Source organism: Perca fluviatilis, chromosome 22 (genome assembly GCF_010015445.1).
Source record: "Perca fluviatilis chromosome 22, GENO_Pfluv_1.0, whole genome shotgun sequence".
Classification (NCBI taxonomy): domain Eukaryota; kingdom Metazoa; phylum Chordata; class Actinopteri; order Perciformes; family Percidae; genus Perca; species Perca fluviatilis.
In genome coordinates this window covers 26942106-26968414 of record NC_053133.1, presented here as the reverse complement: position 1 = coordinate 26968414, position 26309 = coordinate 26942106, and the positions used below count along the sequence as shown (strand labels likewise).

Below are 26309 nucleotides of genomic sequence, written 5' to 3'. Positions count from 1 at the left end.
GCGCATGCGTCGTAGTAACTGTAGCGGAAGCGGCACTCACAGCTGTCTGACACTGAATGAGAACGCACTGATTTCGCCTCCAAAAATGATGAAATTTCTCCCTAAACTGCTGGTGCTAGCGCTGCTAGCCTTCCCGGCGACCCTCCTCGTCAAAGGTACGTCTTTAACACAGCTGCTGCACGGTTGGTAGACGAAGAAAGGGGACCGTTGTTTAGTTAGCTTTAAACGTGCTAGTGTTAGCTGCGCGGCTAACTACCGTTAGCTGCCGTGGGTAAGAAGGAGAAGGCCGTTCTCCATTTGACATGTGCTAGCTGAAAGGATATAAATGAGACGCTTTTCGCTCGTTTAGGGGAGTTATGAAGCGTTTACACGTAGCGTCTCTTTCTCTTAATGTTTAATTGTTAACATATGTGATACACAGTTCGCTACGTGCAGTTTACCCGACTGCTTAGACTGACGTGTCCTTAGCTGTTAGCCGCGAAGCTAAGTAGCGCTGCTAACTGTCAGTCAGCCTCCTGGACACACAACACGCTATACTCCTTTTTAAATGAAGTCTAAACGCTCAAGTAACTACATTGTGTTGTCTGTAATCAATGCCTCAATGCATTTATAAAAAGTTGTATTAAACTAGCTACTGTGGAATGTTGTTAGCGATAACGGTCCAATATTGTAAAAGTGATAAATCCATGTCTTGTTTGATTATTAAGCAGGACGAGTTGCAACATACTTACTGTGAAATATCAACACGTTTCAGTCTACAGAGAAACGCACACCGCCCTTTAACCTTTTAAAAATGAGCCGTGAGGACTTCCGTACTAAGTATATTTGTGACATAATCCAAGTTTCAAGAGGTTTATTGTCATATGCAAAGTAAAGACAACTTAGACCATGCAATGAAAAGCTTGCTTTGCCGGTCTTCCTTACATAACGAATACAAAAAGATACAAATACAATAAAGCTAAAAAGAACAATTAAAAATAAGTTTTAATAAATAGTTTGACAAAAAGATTAAAAATGCATAAAGTGCACTTTGCCTAGGAAGCTCTGTGTGTGGAGTCTAGGAGGGGGGTGTGTGTGTGTGTGTGTGTGTGTGTGTGTGTGTGTGTGTGTGTGTGTGTGTGTGTGTGTGTGTGTGTGTGTGAGTCTAGGGAGGGGAAGATGAGTGTGTCTAGACTAGACTCTAGGAGGGGAAGATGTGTGTGTATGTGGGGGTATTTGAGTGTCCAGTAGTCTGATGGCCTGTGGATAGAAGATTATATTGTGATGTCACAACTATACTTTATAATAAGAAGTGATGTGTGCTGTGCAGAGGCTTCAGAGTATGTTGAGTTATGGGACGTGTCCACTGGCAAGCGTATCTTCCACGCTTCCTGTTCATGGTCTGTGTAAGCAGCAGAGCAATGCATTCTGGTAGAAGCGCTGCCTGCTCCTCATTTTTACATAAAGTTAAATCTAGGCTACTTTTTTTTTTTTTTTGCTTGCAAATCAGGGGCATCCAGCTCGACTCGCCGCCTCTTGAAAAACACACAAATTTCTGACCGTTGTCAATCTAAAATGAAGACAGATTCAGCAGCTGCAAAGCTGGCAGGCCTTCGTCTGCATTTAGCGACAGACTAGAACACGTGTAGCAAAGAATTGCATCCCCTGGTTCCTGCAGTACTGTGGAGTACTGTCACGTTTCCAGAATTTTTAGGATTGTCTTTGTACAGAATTATCTGTTCTCGTGACATCGCCATATGTCAGCATGCACAGTTTTGACCTGAAGCCCAAGATGAAGAAGTACCTGTACTCTTCTTTATCTTCCTTCTATATAACTGGGGGTAAAGGAAGAGGCCACAGTCAGTATCTATTTTATGTCTTTGTCCCTGTGATGAGTAGACCTTCCAATCAAATGTCCCATCAACTCCCGAGTCCCGCCCCTACATCCTTTTTCATGTGGTAATGTTTTTGAACCACAGATGAAAATTACAGTCTTTCGCCCGTGTGTTTGTGACCATTTCTTTGTATTGCTCAGTGGGACTGGGCGTGGATCGAGGGCGTAGGTATGTTTCAACATTGGGGGGGACACACACATTAAAACTGGGGCATCCTCCCCCAGAAAAAACTTTGAGCCTCAAACACTTCATTTCCTGCATGCTGGTGAATTTTTATGCACCAATTGTTGCACTGTTTTACCTTTCCCAGCGCACTTAGGCAGCTTTATTTCCCCAAAGAGACATGCGCTGCGAGGCTAAGAGGGTTTCTGAAATTGTTGGGAAACATATTTACAGTTAATAAGGATATAAACATGTTTTGAGCCCCCTAAATGAAATTATTTTACCTCTTTTGGGGAGTGGGTTGTCTTTCATATTTTTTTGACGGGGACAAATCTACCTCCTTTATAAATAAATGTAAGAAAAAGGTTGGCCAATTACTTCATGTCATATGGTCCTGTGATAAGGTCCAGGAACTTTGGACAGGGATACATGATAACCTCTGTGGGATTGCAGGGACCCAGGTTCAGGCAGTCTGAGATTATTTACTCTGGGAGACGGGTCAATCCTAAATGGGATGAATAAGCACATAAGAAGCTGGGTCCAGTGTAGTTTAAAGGTCCCATGACCTTGGTGACATGGTGCTCTTTGGATGCTTTTATATAGACCTTAGTGGTCCCCTAATACTGTATCTGAAGTCTCTTTTATATAGACCTTAGTGGTCCCCTAATACTGTATCTGAAGTCTCTTTTTATATAGACCTTAGTGGTCTCCTAATACTGTATCTGAAGTCTCTTTTATATAGGCCTTAGTGGTCCCCTAATACTGTATCTGAAGTCTCTTTTATATAGACCTTAGTGGTCCCCTAATACTGTATCTGAAGTCTCTTTTATATAGACCTAGTGGTCCCCTAATACTGTATCTGAAGTCTCTTTTATATAGACCTTAGTGGTCTCCTAATACTGTATCTGAAGTCTCTTTTATATAGACCTTAGTGGTCCCCTAATACTGTATCTGAAGTCTCTTTTATATAGACCTTAGTGGTCCCCTAATACTGTATCTGAAGTCTCTTTTATATAGACCTTAGTGGTCTCCTAATACTGTATCTGAAGTCTCTTTTATATAGACCTTAGTGGTCCCCTAATACTGTATCTGAAGTCTCTTTTATATAGACCTTAGTGGTCCCCTAATACTATATCTGAAGTCTCTTTTATATAGACCTTAGTGGTCCTCTAATACTGTATCTGAAGTCTCTTTTAAATAGGCCTTAGTGGTCCCCTAATACTGTATCTGAAGTCTCTTTTATATAGACCTTAGTGGTCCCCTAATACTGTATCTGAAGTCTCTTTTATATAGACCTTAGTGGTCCCCTAATACTGTATCTGAAGTCTCTTTTATATAGACCTTAGTGGTCCCCTAATACTATATCTGAAGTCTCTTTTATATAGACCTTAGTGGTCCCCTAATACTGTATCTGAAGTCTCTTTTATATAGACCTTAGTGGTCCCCTAATACTGTATCTGAAGTCTCTTTTATATAGACCTTAGTGGTCCCCTAATACTGTATCTGAAGTCTCTTTTATATAGACCTTAGTGGTCCCCTAATACTGTATCTGAAGTCTCTTTTATATAGACCTTAGTGGTCCCCTAATACTGTATCTGAAGTCTCTTTTATATAGACCTTAGTGGTCCCCTAATACTGTATCTGAAGTCTCTTTTATATAGACCTTAGCCAGGGCTCTGTTTACACCTATCACCATTTCTAGCCACTGGGGGACCATAGGCAGGCTGGAGGGACTCATATTAATGTTAAAAAATCCTCATAAAGTGACATTTTCATGCCATGGGACCTTTTTAATGATAGCTAGACATCGTATCGTGAGGCCTCTGGTGATTACCACCCCTAGGGCTTATGGTGTTGTCACATGTCTGGGTGGGGTGGTGATGACGAAGGGGGGTTTCGTATGTAAAAAATGTTAATCACAAAAACGAACCCGATGTTCCATCAGGGCCGATGGCGAGCGCCCAGGATCTGACGGAGGACGAGGAGGCCGAGGCTGTGGAAGACGACGTTGTGGATGACGCGACCGCCGACGCCGAGGCTGAAGACGAAGACGACGAGGCGGAAGTGGAAGACGACGAGAATGTGGAGCTGGTGAGTGACTGAAGCGTGATTTAAAAGCCGGTACACACCAACCAGACGGCCGATCCTCGGCAGAAAAGCCGGTCGAGATGATCGGTCGGGTCCCCTAGGTCCAAAAAAACTGCCTCGGGACTAGGGTTGGGTATCGTTTGGTTTTTTTTCGATTCCGGTGCTAAATTGATACTTTTAAAACGGTGCCTAAACGGTGCCTGAACCGGTACTTTTCAATAAAGTAAAAAAAAAAGAAGTAAAAAAACAAGGGTAATAAACAACAGTCAGTGACTTGTTCATTGCTAAGGCCATGGTAAAAATTAAAGATTTAATAATAATGTAATAACTATAACAATAACTTATTTCACCAGTATATTGCTGTTGAACCCCAGATGGGAAAAGGGTATTTTACAATTACTGTGAATGCACCACGAGGCTACCTGTTTGAAGTGAATGCACCGTCTGTGTTGTTTAATTCCGACCATATAAACATAGTACTACTAGTACTACTACTGTATATCTATGAATTGCGACAACGGCTGCGCTGCAGAGCAGACTGTTACATCCCGCTGTTGAAGTCCTCCACAGTGAAATACAGTCACACTTTACACTGTTTAACGTTAGCTGTCAGCATTGTAATGTAATATGTCTCCATAGCAGCAGGCGGCGCTACTCTGTCTTTTGATGTATACCCTCCTGTTTTTACCTCTTATGAGTTTCTCCTGATCTCAGCAATTGATTTTTAAAAACATCTACAACATTTAAAAGATTATAAAAAAGGCTAAGATGGAGATATTTATAGCCATTATCAAAGCAGTACCATGTTATGCAGTAAAATAAGTAGTAATGGAAATGAAAACCGGGCAGCTGATTTGGACGAACGCGTCACATGGGGTTTGTTTTCTCCGGAAATTCAAAGCCAGACTGTCATGGCGGCTCGTTGAGAATACGATCTCATATCGGACTAAAATAGTTCACCGAAAAAACATGTTTCTGAAAACATTTTAAGAGAGAAATAGGCCGTGCAGTGTCTGAATCTGTCTTCTTTTCAGATCAACAAAGGTCAGTTTAAAAGATCTTCATCAGATTTTGAGACTCTAGTCACGCTCATCCTGCTCGCCATTTTCCGGGGGAGTCGCGACTGCCCTGCCGCCGACTGAACATGTCAGGTCGGCCCAAAATGAACGCCGACAGCCCCCCAAATTGACGACAGCGTGGGACACACCGAACAGACTCGAGTCACCGACCTCACCAGGCTGTCAGACGGCCGATTTTCGGCCCTGTGTCCCAGGCTTTAGAGCTGAGGATCTTTGCCCGAATCCGATTGGACCCGACTGGTTCGGCCGGGTTCAGTCTTAATTTTATTTAACCAATTTGTAAATGGCCAATTACATGGTAAATGAACGGTCAGGTGATGCGTTTCAATTAGCGCGAAAATGGATGCTGAGGAGGTGAAACGGAGGCTGGCCTCTGGAGTAGGGCTGGGCGATATGGGGAAAATAAAATATCACGATATTTTTTTTTTTACCAAATACCTCGATATCGATACTGCTACGATATTATAGTGTTGACTAATGCTGCTTTCACACAATATTTACAGAATGAGATTTTTTATAAATAATCATCAGGAATGTGGATATAATGTCTAAGTGGGTAAAGGCGAATAATAGAACAGCTAGAACAGTCTGGTAAGTTCAGAAAATGACATCACTTTACTGTAATGCAGCCTTTAAAACCAGGAAAACACAACATTTATACCATATTACGATATCCAAAATCTAAGTCGATATGTAGTCTCATATCACGCTATCGATATATCGATGTATTGCCCAGCTCTACTCTGGAGGACTTATTTTATTTCTTTGTTCCGACTTCCAAGTGGTCTATAGCCTACGTTTAGAGCTGCAAAGATTAATCAATTAGTTATCAACTTCTAAATTAATCGCCAACTATTTTGATAATCGATTAGTCGGTTTGAGTAAATTATTTTAGGCAAAAGTCAAACTTCTTTGATTCCAGCTTTGTTAAATGTGAATATTGTTCTAGTGTCTTCTCTCCTCTGTGACAGTAACCTAAATATCTTTGAGTTGTGGACAGAGCAAGACATTTGAGGACGTCATCTTGGGCTTTGGGGAAACACTGATTCAAATTTTTCACCATTTTCTGACATTTTAGAGACCAAACAACTAATCGATTAATCAAAAAAATAATCGAAAGATAAAATCGACTGTGAAAATAATCGTTAGTTGCAGCCCTACCTACGTTAGTCATGAATACATGATGTTAAAACATGTCTAAATGACTCATTCTTGACAAAAAGACAAAAGAGCTGTGTGTGTTGTGTGTGTCCTTGCGCACATTTGAATGATGTCGGGCTGTAAATGGATTCGGGCTTTTAAAAAGCTGTCAATCAAAATGTACTTGTCGGGCTCGGGCCTTGTCGGGCCGAAATTTGAAGGCCCCATTACAGCTCTAGCGTGATTTATGCTTCTGCGTTAAAATCTACGCTGTGGCTACGTACGTAGGTACGTGGAGATGGCGACCCTACGCCGTTTCCTGACATTCACCTCTTGAAAAATGTAAATACCGTATTTTCCGGAGTATAAGTCGCATCAGTCAAAAAATGCATCATGAAGAGGAAAAAAACATATATAAGTCGCATTTATTTAGAATAAATAAATCAATCTGTCAACTACACAATAGCACCCAGAACAACCGGCTACCAGGGCGTGGAGCATGGATGGATTAAAAGGCGTGGAGACGTAGCGGCACCGTTGACGAGCCCCTCCCGACTCGTTCCTCCAGCTCTGGCCATCTCGCTCTCAGCCCGCGATTAGCCCATTAGCCGATTAGCTTTCTTTGTTTTCTTCATTGCAGTAAGAGTCACCTTTTCGCCAGTCTCCCTCACAAGTTTCTCCCTCATTTCAAACTTTCTTTCTGCTGCTTGATTACCGTTTTCGGCTGCATGTTTTACTACCTGCAGATTATCTCTTTTCTTTCTCCGTTGTCTTTAGCAGCAGCATTCTAGTCGTCACAAGCCTAGAGCGCCCTCTCGCGGCTGTAGACGGTAATGTTTTCAGTATGAATTAACATTTAAAGACATGTTCAATTATATATATTTTGATATATAAGTCGCACCTGACTATAAGTCGCAGGACCAGCCAAAGTAGGAAAAAAAGTGCGACTTATAGTCCGGAAAATACGGTACACGTCGCAGCGACGCAGAGCGCGTGGCCGTGGCTTGGTGGCGTTGCATGTCCCCCCTGACTCATTTCCCCGTGGTCAGCTAAATGTCTAGCTGACCAATCAGATCGCCGCATTTGTCGGATCTACTTGTTGTATAATGGGGATTAAATAAACTGCTTCTGTTTTATGAGGGAAAGATAATTGTGTAAACGAGTAAGGATATAACCTCAGAGTGTTACATACAATCCTAAAATGAAGCTCTGTGTTTATACTTGGAGAAATTAAACTTCTGTCTGTCTATGTATCTGTCTGTGGGTCTATGTTTTTGTCTATGTGTCTGTCTGTGTCTGTCTCTGTGTTTGTCTGGGTCTATGTGTCTGTCTGTGGGTCTATGTATGTGTCTGTCTGTGGGTCTGTGTATCTGTCTCTGTGTCTGTCTTTGTGTCGGTCTTTGTGTCTGTCTTTGTGTCTGTCTGTGTGTCTGTCTGTGTGTCTCTCTGTGTGGGTCTGTGTGTCTATGTATCTGTCTGTGGGTCTGTGTATCTGTCTCTGTGTCTGTCTGTGTCTGTCTGTGTGTCTGTCTGTGTGTCTATGTATCTGTCTGTGTGTCTATGTATCTGTCTGTGGGTCTGTGTATCTGTCTGTCTGTGTCTGTCTGTGTGTCTGTGTGTCTGTCTGTGTGTCTATGTATCTGTCTGTGTGTCTATGTATCTGTCTGTGTGTCTATGTATCTGTCTGTGGGTCTATGTTTCTGTCTCTGTGTCTGTCTTTGTGTCTGTCTGTGGGTCTATGTATCTGTCTGTGTGTCTATGTTTCTGTCTCTGTGTCTGTCTTTGTGTCTGTCTGTGGGTCTATGTTTTTGTCTGTGTGTCTGTCTGTGGGTCTGTGTGTCTATGTATCTGTCTGTGGGTCTGTGTATCTGTCTATGTGTCTGTCTCTGTGTCTGTCTGTGGGTCTATGTATCTGTCTGTGTGTCTAGACGGAAGAAAAAGAAGATGAAGAGGAAGAAGCGTTGGTTGGCGAGGTGAAAGCTTCCCCTAACGCTGACACCACCATCCTGTTCGTCAAAGGAGACGGTACGTGTCCTCCAGAGTCTTCTGAACTGTAAATGGTAGCGAAGGCGAGATGACTAGCTATGATGTCACGACAACCGGTACTTCGGTACCAACTCTGTACCAAAATTCTGGAAACGTGCCGGTACTCATTTTTCCACAGTACCGGGAGACGCAATCCTTCCGGACCTGACGGGGGCAGTAGATACGCCTAACGCTAAAAAATGTTCTAGACGGCCGCTAAATGCTGAAGAAAAACACCGACCTGCACGGGAAAATCTCCCTGTACGGCTTGACCGCATTCAGCTTCTTCTATGGTGGCGCCTTTCACGACTTCACCTGGAACTCCCAAACCGCAAGGGAGTCTGTTCCTCTCTGCTGTTGTCTACTACATCCTAGATAGAAAGAAAATCACAAATTCTAGTTGTTGTTTTTTTTTCCTGATTTGAACCAAAACAATTTTCCCTCAAATGATGGCTGGTTACTGACCGCAGTGTCTAGTAAAGTAGACAACCTGCCCAATTATTAACTAGCATATGGCTGGTGTTATACCGTATGACCATTGCCCACCATTTCTCTGATAGCGCCTGTTTTAACGGACCTCTGTAACATCATTAACTTTAACCAGCCCGGTTCTTGGTGAAAAACGACGGCAGAGAGAAACCGAGATAACTTAACGTGCTTGCTGAGGTGAACTCATGAAAGACGGTACCGTACACTGGCTGTGTGGTGATGCCAGGCTCCAGAGCAACGGCCTGTGGGGTTAAGAAGACGCACGTTTTTGTAAATCACGCTGTCCTTGCCCCCTCCACTCCACACCTTTCAACAGAAAGTTGAAACTAAAAGAAAACGCTGAAAGAAGAATGACCGGCATGGTTTTATTTCAGTTAGCCTAATAGCTGGTTTGATTTGCATTGAGAGTTGGTCTTATAGAAAGTACCCCATGCTAATCTCTAGGTATGGTGAAGGGTATGTGATGATGTGGGGGTATGGTGAAGGGTATGTGATGATGTGGGGGTATGGTGAAGGGTATGTGATGATGATGTGGGGGTATGGTGAAGGGTATGTGATGATGGGGGGCTATTTTAATTCCAAAGGCCAAGGGAACTTTATCAGGATGCATAGTATCCTGGATCCATGAAATAACTGGCCTTTTAAAAATAAAACTCTGCCTGCCTCTATGGGAATTTAACATAGGGATGTGTATACTTATGTCCCCTGTATTTTAAGGAAGAACATTTATTTATTTATGATACATTATTCATTCACAAAGAAAATTGGTGTCCTTAAAGGTTGGATTTTTCCTAATTTTTTTAATTAAGGCATTAAGATCAATTTCCAAAAGAGGATTTTTTTATTCCTCTTTTTAGTCAAATTTAGCATGGGTGTATTCACTTAAGCTGAGCACTGTATATTCTGAAAAAAGGCCACATTCTGAATATCCAACCGGACCTGTATCACATTCAGAATATTGTCATATTTTGAATATTTGTGTGCATGTAAACGTACTCCGTGACGTCCTTTATCTAAAACGACCCAAGCCTCGATATGTCCTTCACGAAACATGCGCTTCGAAGCCTCGGCACAGAACGTAACATCACTATTAAATGCCAGTAAACTAAAAGACAATATTTTAGACATGCAACAGCAGAATTAACTCCTCCTCTTCTCTCCAGACTTCCCTGCCAACAACATCGTCAAGTTCCTGCTCGGCTTCACCAACAAGGGATCGGAGAACTTCGTCGTGGAGTCTCTGGATGCTTCTTTCCGTTACCCACAGGTACAAAAACTTCTAATAAAACTTCTCTGATGTCAGCTTGTTAAATGTAAATATTTTTTGGTGAACTAAATATAAAAACTAAATATCTTTGAGTTGTGGACAGAAAAAAAAGACATTTAAGGCAGTCGTCTTGGGCTTTGGGAAACACTGACCCAGACAACTAGATGGACCAATACCAGTATCGGAAAAGCAGTGTTCGTACTGGTGCTTGAAATCCTTGAAGATGCTTGAATTTTGATGTGTTTCCAAGGTTTGAAAAGTGCTTGAATTTTGGATAAAATGCTTGAAAATGCTTGAAATTGTAACTGTATTTCTTTCACAACAAATGCCTAACTTACTGAATAGTTTGTTTATTAAATGGAGAAATGCAAACCACGCAGGGTAAGGCATTTCACCTCGAGTGGTAAAGGTTAGGATAGCCGACTGGTCAGAAGGCCAGTTATTTCATGGATCCAGGATACTATGCATCCTGATGAAGTTCCCTTGGTCTTTGGAATTGGTTCGGTGGGAAAGAATTTTAAGGTTCGGCAGAAACCCAACCCCGTTAAAAAGCCCAATATTCAGCCGAATCTGAAGCTGAATCCTGGATTCGGTGCATCCCTGACAAAGATAGAAATCGTATCCCATCCATACAGGGATAGCAGTATACAGCTGTTAAAACATAGTAGTGTACAGTACAGGCCAAAAGTTTGGACACACCTTCTCATTCAATGTGTTTCCTTTATTTTCATGACTATTTACATTGTAGATTCTCACTGAAGGCATCAAAACTATGAATGAACACATATGGAATTATGTACTTAACAAAAAAGTGTGAAATAACTGAAAACATGTCTTATATTTTAGATTCTTCAAAGTAGCCACCCTTTGCTTTTATTAATAAGGAACAACGTCCACTAATTAACCCTGACAAAGCACACCTGTGAAGGTAAAACCATTTCAGGTGACTACCTCATGAAGCTCATTGAGAGAACACCAAGGGTTTGCAGAGCTATCAAAAAAAGCAAAGGGTGGCTACTTTGAAGAATCTAAAATATAAGACATGTTTTCAGTTATTTCACACTTTTTTGTTAAGTACATAATTCCATATGTGTTCATTCATAGTTTTGATGCCTTCAGTGAGAATCTACAATGTAAATAGTCATGGAAATAAAGAAACACATTGAATGAGAAGGTGTGTCCAAACTTTTGGCCTGTACTGTGTATATGTATTTTTTAACACACTGGTATTAGATCGGCACTCTGTATCGGCCGTTCTGCAAGTTCAGGAATCGGACTCTGTATCGGGAAGGAAGAACTGCATCGGAACACCTCTACAACTTATCGATTAATGGAGAAAATAATCGACAGAGTAAACGACAATGAAATGAACCGTTAGTTGCAGCCCCAAAAAACACAGTAAACCACTTCCCTCCTATAGCACGAGAACGAGCGCCAACTCTGCGTCGAGTGACATTAATACGGATGAGCGTTTCTGTGCAGCTCTTGTCTAACTGCGTCTCTGTCTCCTCCCGGTCAGGATTACCAGTTCTACATCCAGAACTTCACCGCTCTGCAGCTCGGCATCGAGGTTCCCGGCGGCAGACAGGCCACCTTCGAGTACTCCTTCATCCCCGCGGAGCCAATGGGAGGGCGGCCGTTTGGACTCGTCATCAACCTCAACTACAAGGACAGCAACGTAAGGAGAAGTCGGGGGGCACAGTATGATTTAAAGAAAAATAACCTACTGGTAGAGATGCACCGATAGACCGGCCGGTGACCGGAACTGGCCGGTTTTCACGTGCTCGGCCATGACCGGCAGGTCAGTCTGACATTATGCCGATTTCATGCCGGTCAACGCTACGATTAACTGACAACAGAAGTTATACGAGTTACAGTTCTCAAGGACGCACGGACGCCACAGCACGCAGTCTCTATTTCCTTTCAACTTCTCCACTGTGTGTGGCGTGTACCCGCTCGCGGTGTGAAGAGCCTGTCGGCGCTGTTCTCCCACATGTAGGGAACCTCGTGAATTAACCTGCAACATGTCAGCTGTTTGGACATTCTTCAGCGTGTGTGCAGAAGATAACAAGTTTGCAATATGCAAAACCTGCAAGGAGACAGTAGGGCGTGGAGGGACCACACCAAAAACCCCAAATCACATTGTTTTTAGCTGGATATTAGATGTGAAAAGAAGGAAATGGTTCTCACATTACTCTTTAGATGTGTGTGAATGTCTCACACCAGGAGTCATTCATATAGTTCTATTTTATAGCGATCATTAACTGTTCAAAACATGTTCTATTAAAGAAAAGATAGAAAATAAATATTTGCATGTGCTGTAAAGTGGTTAGAAAAAATTTAATCGGAATCGGCTAAAGTTGGTATCGGCTGGCCTAACTCAATGAAAATCTGAATCGGCCTAGGGAGTCGTAATCGGTGCATCTCTACTTACTAGTTTCTACTAACACTGGGGTAAAATCAGTTTTTCCTGACTCTGTAAGAATGATTGATTTGCTTGTTCAGTAAAGGCAACGAGTCTGTTACCTTATTCAAAAGAAATCTGTAATGTCTATGCTTGAGTAAATTAAACCCCAATCAACAGAACTTCTTGAAAAAATAATAATATTTAAATGCCACCGTAAAAATCACCGGGAGAGTCCCACACAGCCAGACTCTGGACGGTAGAACTAGAGGTGTGAATCTTCACTGATCTCCCGATTCAATTACGATTATCATGTCAGCGATTCGATATCACAATGCGTCAAATAAAAGTTTCTATTAAAGCCATGTAGGATATTTAATTCGTAGCTTTTCAAGCTTCAAAAACCAACCATTCTGCAGTGCTCTAATACTAAATAAACTGGATACATAAAACTATACAGCGCTGAGCACATGGCACCTCCTGAATGTGCAAAACATACCAGAATATGTAAACAGAAATGTTGTTAGGCCTACATTAAATTGTAAACAGAAATAATCGATTATGAGCCGGCCGATTATCGATGCAGCATCGTCCATGTCCACGATTCGATGCATCGATTATTAGATTAATTTCAACACCTCTAGGTAGAACTGAGATTAGTGCTCCTATTGGAGTTGATGTTCTGCTTGTACAACGGTTGTTTGGTGAATTCCTGTTAAACATCGCGGCTAGTGACCCTGAAAAAGAAACTGATTGTTTTTCAAGCTAACCTGATGTTTAAGGGGCAGAAAGACTGACCTGTGTCTGTTTTTTACTTTTCTTATCTCACTACTATCTCTATACCTTCTGCACTCTGTTTTTCTCTTTTTTTTTTCCAATCATGTCTTTGCCGATCTTCCCTTTCTCTCTGTTGTTGCTTTCTCTTTTCTCCCTTCTCTTGCTTCTCTTCTCTTTCCTTCTTTCTCTCTGCAGGGAAACGTTTTCCAGGATGCCGTGTTCAACCAGACGGTCACCATCACCGAGAGAGAGGACGGCTTAGACGGAGAGACGTAAGCTTCTGGATCTTGTTTTTAATTTCCTCTCAGAATCTGTTTTATTGGCCAAGTGTACTTACATACACAAGGAATTTGACTTCGGTAGATGTTAACTCTCTATGCATTCAACAAATAGACACATAGTAGTAGTAAACATTCAGTAGACAAATAGTGATATAGACACATACTGTACAGTCGATAACAATATACAGTACATATAGGCACATATCAACATAATATACAAATAAGACATAATATCAAGACAAGTACACATGGAGTAGGATGTAAAGTGCAAAAAGTATTAGTGCAAAGTAGTGTGCAAGATGCATATTGAGTGAGTGGCCAAAGTGCGGATGACCCCACTTATCCGCAGTTCAGTAGAACTAGAAATCCCTTCTTTTATTCCTGCGTCTGTTGTTCTTCTCCTTCTCGGACATTCATTCGTTCCTTCTTCCCTCCCTCCGCCTCTCCCAGGATCTTCCTGTACGTCTTCCTGTCCGGCCTCGGGCTGCTGGTCATCGTAGGCCTTCACCAGCTGATGGAGTCTAGAAAGGTACGGCTGGTTAAAAGAAATTTAAAAAACATCTGAACAACAGTGAGTTGGTTTCACATACAGTTGTGCTCATAAGTTTACACTAGAGGTGTGAATCGTCACTGATCTCCCGATTTGATTTAATTACGATTATCATGTCTTCGATTCGATATCTCGATGCGTCACCATGTAGGATATTTAATTCATAGCTTATCAAGCTTCAAAAACAAAACATTCTGCAGTGCTCTAATACTAAATACATTGGATACATAAAACTATACAGCACTGAACACATGGCACTTCCTGATTGTGCAAAACATACCAGAATATGTAAACAGAAATGTTGTTAAGCCTACATTAATTTGTAAACCGAAATAAGCTATGAGCCTGCCGATTATCGATGCAGCATCGTACATGTCCACGATTCGATGCATCCATTTATTTGATTCATTTCAACACCTCTAGTTTACACACCCATGCTAAAGTTGACTAAAAAGAGGAATAACATTTTTTTTATTATTTTAATTCCAAAGGCCAAGGGAACTTTATCAGGATGCATAGTATCCTGGATCCATGAAATAACTGGCCTTTAAAAATAAACATCTGCCTGCCTCTATGGGAATTTAACATAGGGGAGTACTGACTTATGCCCCGTGTATTTTAAGGAAGAACATTTATTTATTTACGATACATTATTCATTCACAAAGAAAATTGGTGTCCTTAAAGGTTGGATTTTTCCAAATTCTTTTTTTTTTTTTTAATTAAGGCATTAAGATCAATTTCCAAAAGATGTTTTTTTTTATTCCTCTTTTTAGTCAAATTTAGCATGGGTGTGTAAACTTATGAGCACAACTATATGTTGGTTATTCAAGAGAAAAAGATCCTCATTTAAAATGCAAAACCTTCCCCTTTTAAACTCGGGAATTAGCTAAATTGTGAACAGAAGATCCTTCGAAGGATAAAACGAAACAAAGACGTCACCTTGACATCTGGGAAACTTGAATTGACTTTTCCCGTTATTGTTGACGTTTGTAGACAAATGTAATTGATTCATGCGTCTGTAATTTAAACCTGTGTGTCTCTGTGCGTGTGCGTGTGTGTGTGTGTCTGTGTGTGAGTGCGCCTGTGTGTGTCTGTGCGTGTGTCTCTGTCTATGTGTGTCTGTCAGTGTGTGTGTGCGCGTCTCTGTCTGTGTGTAAGTGTCTGTCTCTGTGTGTGTAAGTGTGTCTGTCTCTGTCTGTGTGTAAGTGTGTCTGTCTCTGTCTGTGTGTAAGTGTGTCTGTCTCTGTCTGTGTGTAAGTGTGTCTGTCTCTGTCTGTGTGTAAGTGTGTCTGTCTCTGTCTGTGTGTAAGTGTGTCTGTCTCTGTCTGTGTGTCTGTGTGTAAGTGTGTCTGTCTCTGTCTGTGTGTAAGTGTGTCTGTCTCTGTCTGTGTGTAAGTGTGTCTGTCTCTGTCTGTGTGTAAGTGTCTGTGCGTCTCTGTGTGTCTCTCTGTATGTGTGTAAGTGTGTCTCTGTCTATGTGTGTGATGTGCTTTATGCCAATGGCCCATGATTTTGTATATGTATTTAACTGCATCTCTAATGTTAATGTCCCTGTGAATTGTTCCCTGTGCGTGAACAGAGGAGGCGTCCCGCTCCAAAGGTGGAAATGGGAACTTCGAGCCACAATGACGTCGACCTGAGCTGGATCCCTCAGGAAACACTCAACCAGATCAGTACGTCCCTCTCCTCCACACACACTCGTCCGCTCGCGCACCGGCTTCTGTTTACTGCACCTTTTTTATCGCTACACTTCTGTTCAATGTTCCCTTTGTTTTCAGTTCACTATGAAAACCAACATTCAGAGACTTCAAATCAAAGTACAACTGTCTTAACATGTCTTATTGTAGTGGAACTACTACAGATTTGTGTGTTGTTTTTTTTTGTTATCAAGTATCAAATATGGAAAGCTGGCAGTGAATGCCTGCTCAGATTGTTGACTCATTTAGATCTGATATTTACACAGCCCCCAAAGTCCTGAAAGATGAAATCTTTTCATCTCGTTTGCCAAGACAGTCTTCTATCGTGACCTGGAGCGCTGCAAACATATTTCCTGATCAGTCCCTCCAGAAAAACGTGATTTTTGCGATCGCATAATCAGCCAAAGTCCGCATATTTATGCAGGGGCTGCATGTTTTCAAATATGCCGCACTTTCGCCGCATAAATTGCCGATTTCCACGCAAAATATCATATAGCATATTCCACTTGCATGATTTCATAATCCACCGCATTTCCGTTGCAAAAAAGTCACATATCTTAGCAGAAAGTTGAAAAATGTTGCGTTTACTTAACACAAGAGCAGCCATTTAGCCCCTGTTGCCATGGGAACGTTATGAAGTGACGTAATTACGCGACGTGAACATCATCGAAAAGCAGGGTGTTGGGGGGTGAATCACTGTTTTTTCTCTTTTTCATCAAACTGCAATTTTTGCAAGTTCTCGCAATTTCATCTCATAAAATTGCATAAATATCATATAGAACATATTCCATCGCATTTTTTAAGAAAATGTGCAGCATAATCAAGGATTTTTGCCCCGCAACAATCACAAAAAAACTCTTCATTTTCCTGGAAGGGACTGCCTGATAAAACTATGGCTGCACGATTATGGCCAAAATGATAATCACAATTTATTTTTTATTTGTAGTTTGTAGCACAACATAATATCTTGTATAAAGCAGCAAAAGGTGACCGAATTCTTCACAGAATGCCGAGGAAACCGCTTAAAGGGATACTCCACCGTTTGTTGAAATAGTTCTTATCACTGTCTCCCCTAGCTGTAGATAGGTGAGGTCTCCTCTAGCTGTAGATAGGTGGGGTCTCCTCTAGCTGTAGATAGGTGGGGTCTCCTCTAGCTGTAGATAGGTGGGGTCTCCTCTAGCTGTAGATAGGTGAGGTCTCCCCTAGCTGTAGATAGGTGGGGTCTCCTCTAGCTGTAGATAGGTGGGGTCTCCTCTTAGCCTGTAGATTAGGTGGGGTCTCCCTCTAGCTGTAGATAGGTGAGGTCTCCCCTAGCTGTAGATAGGTGGGCCTCTCCTCTAGCTGTAGATAGGTGGGGTCTCCTTAGCTGTAGATAGGTGGGGTCTCCTCTAGCTGTAGATAGGTGGGGTCTCCTTAGCTGTAGATAGTTGGGTGCTCCCCTAGCTGTAGATAGGTGGGGTCTCCTCTAGCTGTATGTGGGGTCTCTCCCTGTGTAGATAGGGTGAGTCTCCCCGCAGCTGTAGATAGGTGGGGTCTCTTGGCGTGTAGATAGGTGGGGTCTCCTCTAGCTGTAGATAGGTGGGTTCTGCTCTAGCTGTAGATAGGTGAGGTCTCCCCTAGCTGTAGATAGTTGGGGTCTTCCCTAGCTGTAGATAGGTGGGGTCTCCCTCTAGCTGTAGATAGGTGGGGTCTCCCCTAGCTGTAGATAGGTGGAGTCTCCTCTAGCTGTAGATAGGTGGGCCTCCCCCCCCTGTAGATAGGTTGGGGTCCCCCTTAGCTGTAGATAGGTGGGGTCTCCCCTAGCTGTAGATAGGTGGGGTCTCCCCTAGCTGTAGATAGGTGGGGTCTCCTCTAGCTGTAGATAGGTGGTCTCCCCTCTAGCTGTAGATAGGTGGGGTCTCCTCTAGCTGTAGATAGTGGCGTCTCCTCTAGCTGTAGATAGGTGGGGTCTCCTCTAGCTGTAGATAGGTGGGGTCTCCTCTAGCTGTAGATAGGTGGGGTCTCCCCTAGCTGTAGATAGGTGGGGTCTCCCTCTAGCTGTAGATAGGTGAGGTTCTCCTCTAGCTGGAGATAGGTGAGGTCTCATCGCTGTTTAGATAGGGGTCTCCCCTTAGCTGTAGATAGGTGGGGTCTCCTCTAGCTGTAGATAGGTGGGGTCTCCTCTAGCTGTAGATAGGTGGGGTCTCCTCTAGCTGTAGATAGGTGGGGTCTCCTCTAGCTGTAGATAGGTGGGGTCTCCTCTAGCTGTAGATAGGGGGGCCAACGCAGTTTTTGTGCACGCATTGTTTTAGTCCGGTGCAACACCGGCAGCGCCGCCGCTAGTTAGCTTAGCGTAGTGAATGGAATCCTATGTTGCCGGTTAGCATGTTGTGAGTAAAAGTGAGCTGACAAAAAAACAACCTAATTACTTGCACTGAGACAAAAAATGTGTTGGTCCACCTATCTACAGCCAGGGGAGACCGTGATAAGAACGATTTCAACAAACGGTGGCGTATCCCTTTAATGATTAAACAATCCATCCCTCCTGATAACCCAGAACGGTGCTTGTTGGCGCTCAGATGTTTTTAGGTCTGTTGATGTTTCTTCCCTCCCAGAAGGAGCGGCTGTGTGTGTGTGTGCAGGTGTCTCTGTTCCCTTCCTGCTTCACCTGCTCCTGTATGAACTGCAGCCTTCACTGTGCATGAGGATCACTCACTCTTTTCTCTTTCTTTCTTTTTCTCTGCCTTCTTCGCTGTCATGTTTTCCTGCGTCTTCAGTGCAGAGTCGCAGAGGTGAGGTCTTGTGTGTGTGTGTGTGTGTGTGTGTGTGTGTGTGTACACTAAAATCTAAATGCTGTGCTGATGTTGGAGTGTTGATTCTCAAATGAGTGAGCTCGCTAAAAGTACAGATGCTCCGATTCATCAAAGTGTTTTGTTCCTCTATAAATAAAGGCCTAAAATGTCTAGGGCTGTGCTCGATTTAAAGAAATTCTTAGTCGACTAACACTCATTCAACTGTATCGACTGATCGATTAGTTGATTTAATCGACAGATCTGTAAATCTGAGTTTCTCCACAAAGAGTCATGCATAAAGCACCACTTTAATTCTTGTGTTTACCAGAGATGTGCTCGTACGTTTCTTGGAAAGAAGTCATTCAGCATGAAAAAAAAAAAGCATCAAACATGACTAATGGACTAAAGAAATCTAAGTTGACTAAGACCAAAACGACCGATTAGTCGACTAATCGACTAAGAGGGAGCAGCCCTAAAAAATGTCCCAAAAACGTTTTTTGATAGTAAAAAAAACAAAACATGAGAAATCAGTCTACCACTCCCATTCAGTTTGAGAAAAAGCATTCGGAGCATCTCTACTTTGAATGACTGTGACATCTCCCTCGTTCTCCTTTTTGGAAGTTTAGTTGCATCTGTGTTCATCTCTTTCACGGTCCGATCACACCAAAAAGTGGCTCGGTGAAATCATCTGCATGAGTTTGTGAAATATTTTTTTGGACAGTGTTTCTTTTCGGAAGCTACAGTGAATGAATAGTAGGGCTGGGCGATATGGAGAAAGACCAATATCACGATACTCTTGACCAGATGCCTTGATGTCGATATCGCGACGATATTGTAGGATTGACGATTGGTGCTTTTCACAAAATATTATTTGCACAATACGATTTTTTTTTTTTTTATTAACAATCTTTAGAAAGGTCGATTTAACGACTACCAGTAAGTGTATAAAGGCAAATAATACAATAGCTAGAACAGTCTCAGAGAATTACATCATTTTGCTCTAATGCAGCCTTTAAAACCAGGAGAAGACAACACCATATTACAATATCCAAAATCGAAGATATTTATTCTCATGTCACGATATTGATAGACTATCGATATATTGCCCAGCCCTAATGAATAATAATAATAATAATAATAATAATAATAATAATAATAACTTTGTACTAGACTGTGACTTGATTCTTGCATGGCAGGAGGACTGTAAGTGCAGTCCCCCAATCAGTAGTCGTGTTTCCATTCCCATATACTGAACGTTTATGCATTTTAAAGTACGGCATTAGAAAAGCTGTATGGAAATGGCAAACATTTAAAAAAAAACGTCCTCAATTGCAGACGGTTTGTACGCTCGCTTGATGTGTTTTTTGTTGGAGATTTTTTTGGGCTTTGTGGAAAAACAGTTGATGCTAAATGTGATATGGAAACTCCTTCCTTCTGCTGAGCAACTTCTGACCATAGACTGTATAATAAGATTAATGGACAGGCGATCTCGTGCAAGTGCTGCAAAAGTAGCTGCAAGCTTTTTAAAGCTGCGCTTCTTATCTGAACTCCAGAAGGGGCAGTATGGGGGGTTCGGGAAAGGAGGTCTGTTTCTGTAGAAGTCCAGGAGAAAGTGAGCCACTTCTCACTTGATTTATTACCTCAGTAAACCTTTTCATAATGACTTTATGGTCTCAATCGCTAGTTTTAAGTCTTCTGCCACACAGAATGAGGTTAATTTTTTGAATTATGGTCTCGTTGATTTTAAAATCGGCGCTAAAGCAGGGGGTGTTTTAGGGTGTGGCTATGATGTGACAGTTCGCGGCCTTGTCTTATATGTAATATAACTATGGGAGATAGATAGATAAGATAGATAGATAGATAGATAGATAGATATAATATATTTTTAAAACCTAGTGAAGCTAAATCGTACCTAGAATCATGTAGGCTAGCTTTCAGCAGCAGTTGCATCAGATACCGGCGAAGTGTCAGCCGCGAAGTGTCGTTGCAGCTCTCAGCTACGTCACAGTCACCCCAGTCAGCAGCCCACATCGGCTCCTCCCTCACTCCTCCCTCTCTCGTCTAAAATCCTCACATCCGCAACCAGGACGGCTGACTCATAGCCGATCCCCACCAACCAACAGGTGACGTCACACCTGCGCTGTCCTTTTTAATATTAACAGTCTATGGTTCTGACACAGTCGACGTTTAACTCGCAGGACTGGCCCGCACGTTCCCTCAACGTGTCTCCGTGTCCAGACAACATACCGATACTAGTGTGTGTGTGTGTGTGTGTGTGTGTGTGTGTGTGTGTGTGTGTGTGTGTGTGTGTGTGTGTGTGTGTGTGTGTGTGTGTTTGTTGACATTTCAAAAGTTTTCTTGACAAATGAACGGAAACACGACTACTTGCTTTGAAAACTCACCAAGGGGCCCACCTCCCAGGGCCGGTGTGAACGGGAGAAATGATTACAACCATATTGATACAGACTTTGTTTTTACAGTCAGACTTTGACCCTGTTTACACGTACGTTTTTACAAACGGACATTTCCCTTCGTTTGTGCCCTTCGTTTACACCCAAATGGAGAAACCGAGTCTTTCTAAAAACTCCGGCCAGAGTGGAGACTTTTGAGATCTTCGTTTGCACGTAAACTGAGACAAACGAAGGTTTAGGCAGCCGAGAGAGAGAGAAAAAGAGGAAGTGATTGGTTGCTGTTGTTGCTATCTTCTGGATTCTGATTGGCTATAACGTGGGCTTGAGCTTCTCGTTTACACCGCCACCTACAGGTCTGGCGTGCTCTCGGCTGCACTGACGGCATATATACACACCGTTACGTGTAAACGAGCACTTTTCTGAAAACTGACAGCTGTGCACGATGTTATTTTAGAAAAACGGAGAGGTTGAAATGTCCGTTTGTGAAAATAGCCGGCCACGTGGAAACGTAGCATTGAGAACCTGTGAACCTTTTTTTTCTTTTAACCTAATTCCAAGCAAATCAAAGTGAAGGTGTCTCGTCGGGTGTGTTTGTTTTGTTAAAGTCCCATCAGTCACGCTGTGTGTTTGTGCTTCTCCTCCAGACAAGGCGTCTCCCAAAAGATCTCCTCGCAAGAGGAACCAGAAACGCTCGGCCGGCTCGGACGAGTGACGGGCGCCAGCGACACCACGGCGGCAAAAACACTTCATCCGACCGTCTACGTGGGAGGAGGAAGAGGGGGGAGGGGGAGGAGGAGGAGGAGGAGGAGGGGCGAGTGAGAGGGGCTTTGAGCGCCACGCTGAGCGCACTCTGCCCTCTCACCTGAGGAACTTTAACCAGTACCAGGCACCGAGATGGCTGGCTCTCTACTGTCATCTTAAAAAACTGTTCCACACACACACACACACACACACACAGACACAGACACAGACACACACACAGACACAGACACACACACACAGACACACACACACACACACAGACACAGACACAGACACACACACAGACACACACACACACACAGACACACGAGGGAGAGCAAATACTCATCCTAAAACAGGTGTGTTGGGTTTAAAAGGCACGTGTGAGGACGTTTTCCTCTAAAGGTCGTTGGTTTTCTTTCATTCTATTTGTTTGTCGAAGCGTTTTTAGTACGAGAACGGCTGATGGGATCGCTGTGAGACCGTTTTTGATTGTTTGGTTATTACCTCCCACTCTGGTGTAAAAGTCAAAGGAGGAAAAATAAAAAATAAAACGCCCAAAAGATCTGGTTTTTAGTCTCTGAAAATCTCACGACGACTTTCTTTTTTTAATCGTCTCGTACGATGGTAAACTCTGGCTTCAGAACCGCTGCTCGGGCGGAGTAAGCCATCTGAAGAAGCCGACTTGTGATGGACATTCATCACCATTTTTCTACTTTTTTTTTTTTTTTTAGAACAAATGATTCATTAACATTTTGCAGATGGACTGATGATGTAACTCTGTCGTTTTTAGTTGCAGCTGTACTCGTGATGGAGCCACGATGACGGGAACGAATGCTTTGTCGATCGGGGCCTGCACATTTCGAAGTCTCTCTGCTCTCCTGCGTTTGCTTCGCTTGTTTTCACTGTACAGATCCTAAAAAAGGAGAGTCTGACCCCTGGTGTCGGCTCTCACCGATTGACCCACTTCTGACGCTCTTTCTCAAAAAGTCTGCGAGGACTCGGTCCGTCCACCGGTTTAAAATAGTAGATAATGTGACACGGCTTTCAGACTCTGAGCCATTTGTGCAGGAGAGCACACACACACACACACCTGCAGCAGGCAACATCCCACATTTCATCGTGTTCATTTTATATCTGGGTGTGAAAGGAAGCAAAAGGAGTGTCAAAAATAAACCTGGAACAAGCTTGCAAGAACATAACCTGTATCAGTATCTCCCTGTGTGTTTTCTTAGCCGTGCTGGCACAAACGACTCCGAGCTCTGTGGTCCGAAGCTGCCTTCAAACGCGGCGAGTCGGTCGCTTTTTTTAAGTGGTTTTTTTTTTAGTCAATCTGTCGCTGAACCACTCAACAGAAATGGATTTTGCCGCGTTCCCGGTGTGAGATTCTATGATTTTTTTTTTGTTGTTTTTTTTGCATTTGAACGTCACGTTTGATAATGAGAAGCACAGCTGAAATGATGAAAACCGATTGGTTGATTGGGAGGGAAAGAAATATATTTAAAAAAAATCAATTTATTGCTTTAGTAACAAAAAATTAAAAAATTCACCGGTTCCATTTTCTTCAACGTCTAGGATAGTAAATCTAAATCTTTTTGAGTGCCGGGGATTTTAGAGTGCATTTTGAAAGACTTTTTATTCAGGCTCTGGGAAACTGTGATGGCCGACTCGTAAGACTATTTTCAGTCACTAGACGTCAAAAACTAACTTATAACCCCCCCCAGGGTCCATCGTGACTTGTGAACAGGGAGCCATGAAACAAATCGATTGTAGGCATCGCCATCCGGGCCGCGTTCAGCCCCGACGCTACCTAGCAACACGTTGTTTTTTAACTGAAACAGGGCTGGGTTGAACACTGTTGTGTGTGAAAGCGCTCTGCCTGTTTACAGCCACGTCTCTGCTGATTGGCTATCCCCTGGGACATGTGGCGATATATATATATATATATATATATATATATATATATATATATATATATATATATATATATATATATATGGGCCTCATTCTCTGAGCGAGTAACTGTATGTTCTGAGCACAGAACTGTATTTTGCAAGGACATTAAAACGTAATTTTAACAGGAATTAACTCTCGCAAGTCTCATACTCATCATAGTCTCATCATTCAGTCTCAAACTTCAACATCTTCACCACAAAATGATCTTTTTAAACGGACGACATCGTCTGTGTAATCCATGGCTCCGTTCAAAATGGATCACGTCATTATTTGTCTCTCTCCGTTCACTACCGTTGAGTTGATGTCCCATTGCGGTCCACCGGAAGGACAGGGACTTCTCCTCTATTGAATTTGAATCTTAATTTTTTTTTATTATTTGGATTGTAAAAAAGAAAGTATGGAACTGGCTGAAACACTGGTGTAAATACAGGCTGACAGATGATGACCTGAAACAAAAAAAATGTACTGAGCTAATTTATTTGAGTGACAGATTGGGGATTCAATGTGTGGGTTTTTTTTTTATATTTTTTATTTTACCACTAGGGGGAGACACTGACTCACTCTACACTGCAGGACTTTAGCTTTTCAAGGTCTTGTGCTGCAGAGTTTTGTCTTTTTTTTTTTTTTTAAAGCTGTGTGTTTTCTGCGAGAAACCCCTCCGATGTTTGGACGGGAACGTTAACTGAATGTTTGAAGTCTTAAATGTTTCTGCAGATGATCCGACAGGAAACGCACACAGAACTCGGCTGATGTTAAGGGTTGTTTTTTTTTTGTTTTTTTTTCTAAGATAACAGGGCTGTCATTCCTAGATACAAGCTTGGACTTTTATTTGCTATTAAATGTGCAGGAAATAAACTTTGATGATTTGCTGTATGCCTGGTTCCTCCCGTCTTTTCTTTACTTTCAACTGGAGAATTTAAAATGTCTCTTAGAGCTTAATTAGAGCTGCAAAGATACTTCGATTAGTTGTCGAAATTAGCGTTACATAAGTCGCCAACTATTTTGATAATGGATTAATGAAGTTTGTGTATTTTTATTTTTTTTATAACAAAAGGTAAACCTGTCTGATGTCAGCTTGTCTAGTTTCTTCTCTCCTCTGGGCAAAGGCGTATGATGTCCAACTATCTAGGGAGGTCCCAGGAGGCGACAAAAATTAAGAAAGAAGCAACAAAAACTTTAAGGGGGGGGGGAACCTCCAGAAAGGCGACAAATCGTCAAAAAAACCCTAGAAAAAAGCAACCTAAACGTGACAAAAACTTCCAAAAGAAACTCAAAAAAAGAGACAAACGTTGAAAAAAAAACCTCAGCAAAAGCCCAGAATGTAAGTTACGCCCATGCTACGTAACTTCAGGTTCAGCATTGGGGGGGAGAAGATTGAGATGTCCAACCGTGTAGGGAGGCGACAAAAACTAAGAAAGAAGCAACAAAAACTTTAAGGGGGAGAAAAAAAAAACCTTCAGAAAGGCGACAAATCGTCCAAAAGATTTAGCAAAAAAAAAGAAGCGACAAAAACATTAAACGCGACAAAAGCTTCCAAAAAAAAAGACAAAAGTGCGAAAAACTTTGGCAAAAGCGCCAAAAACTTCAAAATAAACCCTCGAAAAAGGCTCCAGAAACGCAACAAAAACCTCCCAAAAAAACCTTCAGCAAAAGCCCAGAATGTAAGTTCCATCTCTGCCTCTGGGACAGTAAACTGAATATCTTTTGAATTGGGGACAAAACCAGACGTTTGAGGACGTCATCTTGGGACTTTTTGGGAAACTGATCCACATTTTAGAGACCAAACAGCTGATCCATTCATCCAGGAGATCATCCCCAGATTAATCGACGATGATCGTCAGTTGCCGCCCTAGTTTACAGTAAAGCATAAAGCTGTACGTGAAGATGTGCTGCTGCCACGTACAGAAAGAGAACCACAATACCCATGATTCAGTGCACTTTGTGATGCTGTCTTAATTCGCCGATGACAGTTCAGTTTGGTAAAAGCTCGTCCATTAGTTGTCAACTATTAAATCAATCGGCAACTATTTTGATAATCGGATAAAGGTCTTTCTTTGATTGAAAGAGAAGTAAGACTTGTCTGATGTCAGCTTGTTAAATGTGAATATGTTCAAGTTTTTTTCTCTCCTCTGTGCAAGGGCGTAACTTTAGGTTCAACATTGGGGGGGGGGGGGTTGAGATCTCCAACTATCTAGGGGGGGTCCCGGGACTTGTCTGCATGGATTGAGAAAAGTGACAACATTGAAAAAAAACTTTAAAAAAGAGACCCAAAAACCTTGAGAAAGTGTGGAAAAACTTTTGAAAAAAGTGCCAAGATCTTGGAAATGAACCCTCAAAAGGCGACAAAAACTCAGAACATCAGCAAAAATTGTCCCAAAAAAGAAACTTCGTCCAAAAAAAAAACAACCTCAAAAGACACGCAAAAAACTTTGGAAAAAGAGGCCAAAACTTCTAAATAAAACCTCAAAGAAGGCGACACAAACTCAGAAAAGAAGCATTGAAAACTCCGGAAAGGTGACAAATGTAAAAAACAAAAAAGAAAAAAAAACATCAAAACCATTAAAAACGCGACAAAAACTTCGAAAAGAAACTCAAA

At 42.2% G+C, this 26309-nt stretch overlaps 1 protein-coding gene across 2 annotated transcripts; it reads left to right on the top strand.

The window, feature by feature from the left end:
* Nucleotides 1-22965, top strand: ssr1 (signal sequence receptor, alpha). 2 transcript variants are annotated; one of them, XM_039790722.1, is made up of 10 exons: nt 1-155; nt 3982-4127; nt 8272-8368; nt 10021-10124; nt 11644-11802; nt 13501-13577; nt 14037-14115; nt 15717-15810; nt 18591-18605; nt 21661-22965. In XM_039790722.1, exons 1-10 carry the CDS (start codon nt 5-7, stop codon nt 21726-21728), a joined length of 990 nt encoding a protein of 329 aa, XP_039646656.1. In that variant the 5' UTR covers nt 1-4; the 3' UTR covers nt 21729-22965. The 2 variants fall into 2 exon arrangements, with proteins under 2 accessions (XP_039646656.1, XP_039646658.1); XM_039790724.1 differs by lacking the exon at nt 18591-18605 and having other exon boundaries at nt 2-155.
* The last annotated feature ends 3344 nt before the right edge of the window (nt 22966-26309 follow it).

Excerpts from the sequence above, each read along its gene's own strand:
- ssr1 (XM_039790722.1), top strand. The coding sequence starts at position 5 with ATGCGTCGTAGTAACTGTAGCGGAAGCGGCACTCACAGCTGTCTGACA. Across the intron at positions 156-3,981 it reads GGCGACCCTCCTCGTCAAAG|GGCCGATGGCGAGCGCCCAG; the intron begins GTACGTCTTTAA and ends ATGTTCCATCAG. Across the intron at positions 4,128-8,271 it reads ACGACGAGAATGTGGAGCTG|ACGGAAGAAAAAGAAGATGA; the intron begins GTGAGTGACTGA and ends CTGTGTGTCTAG.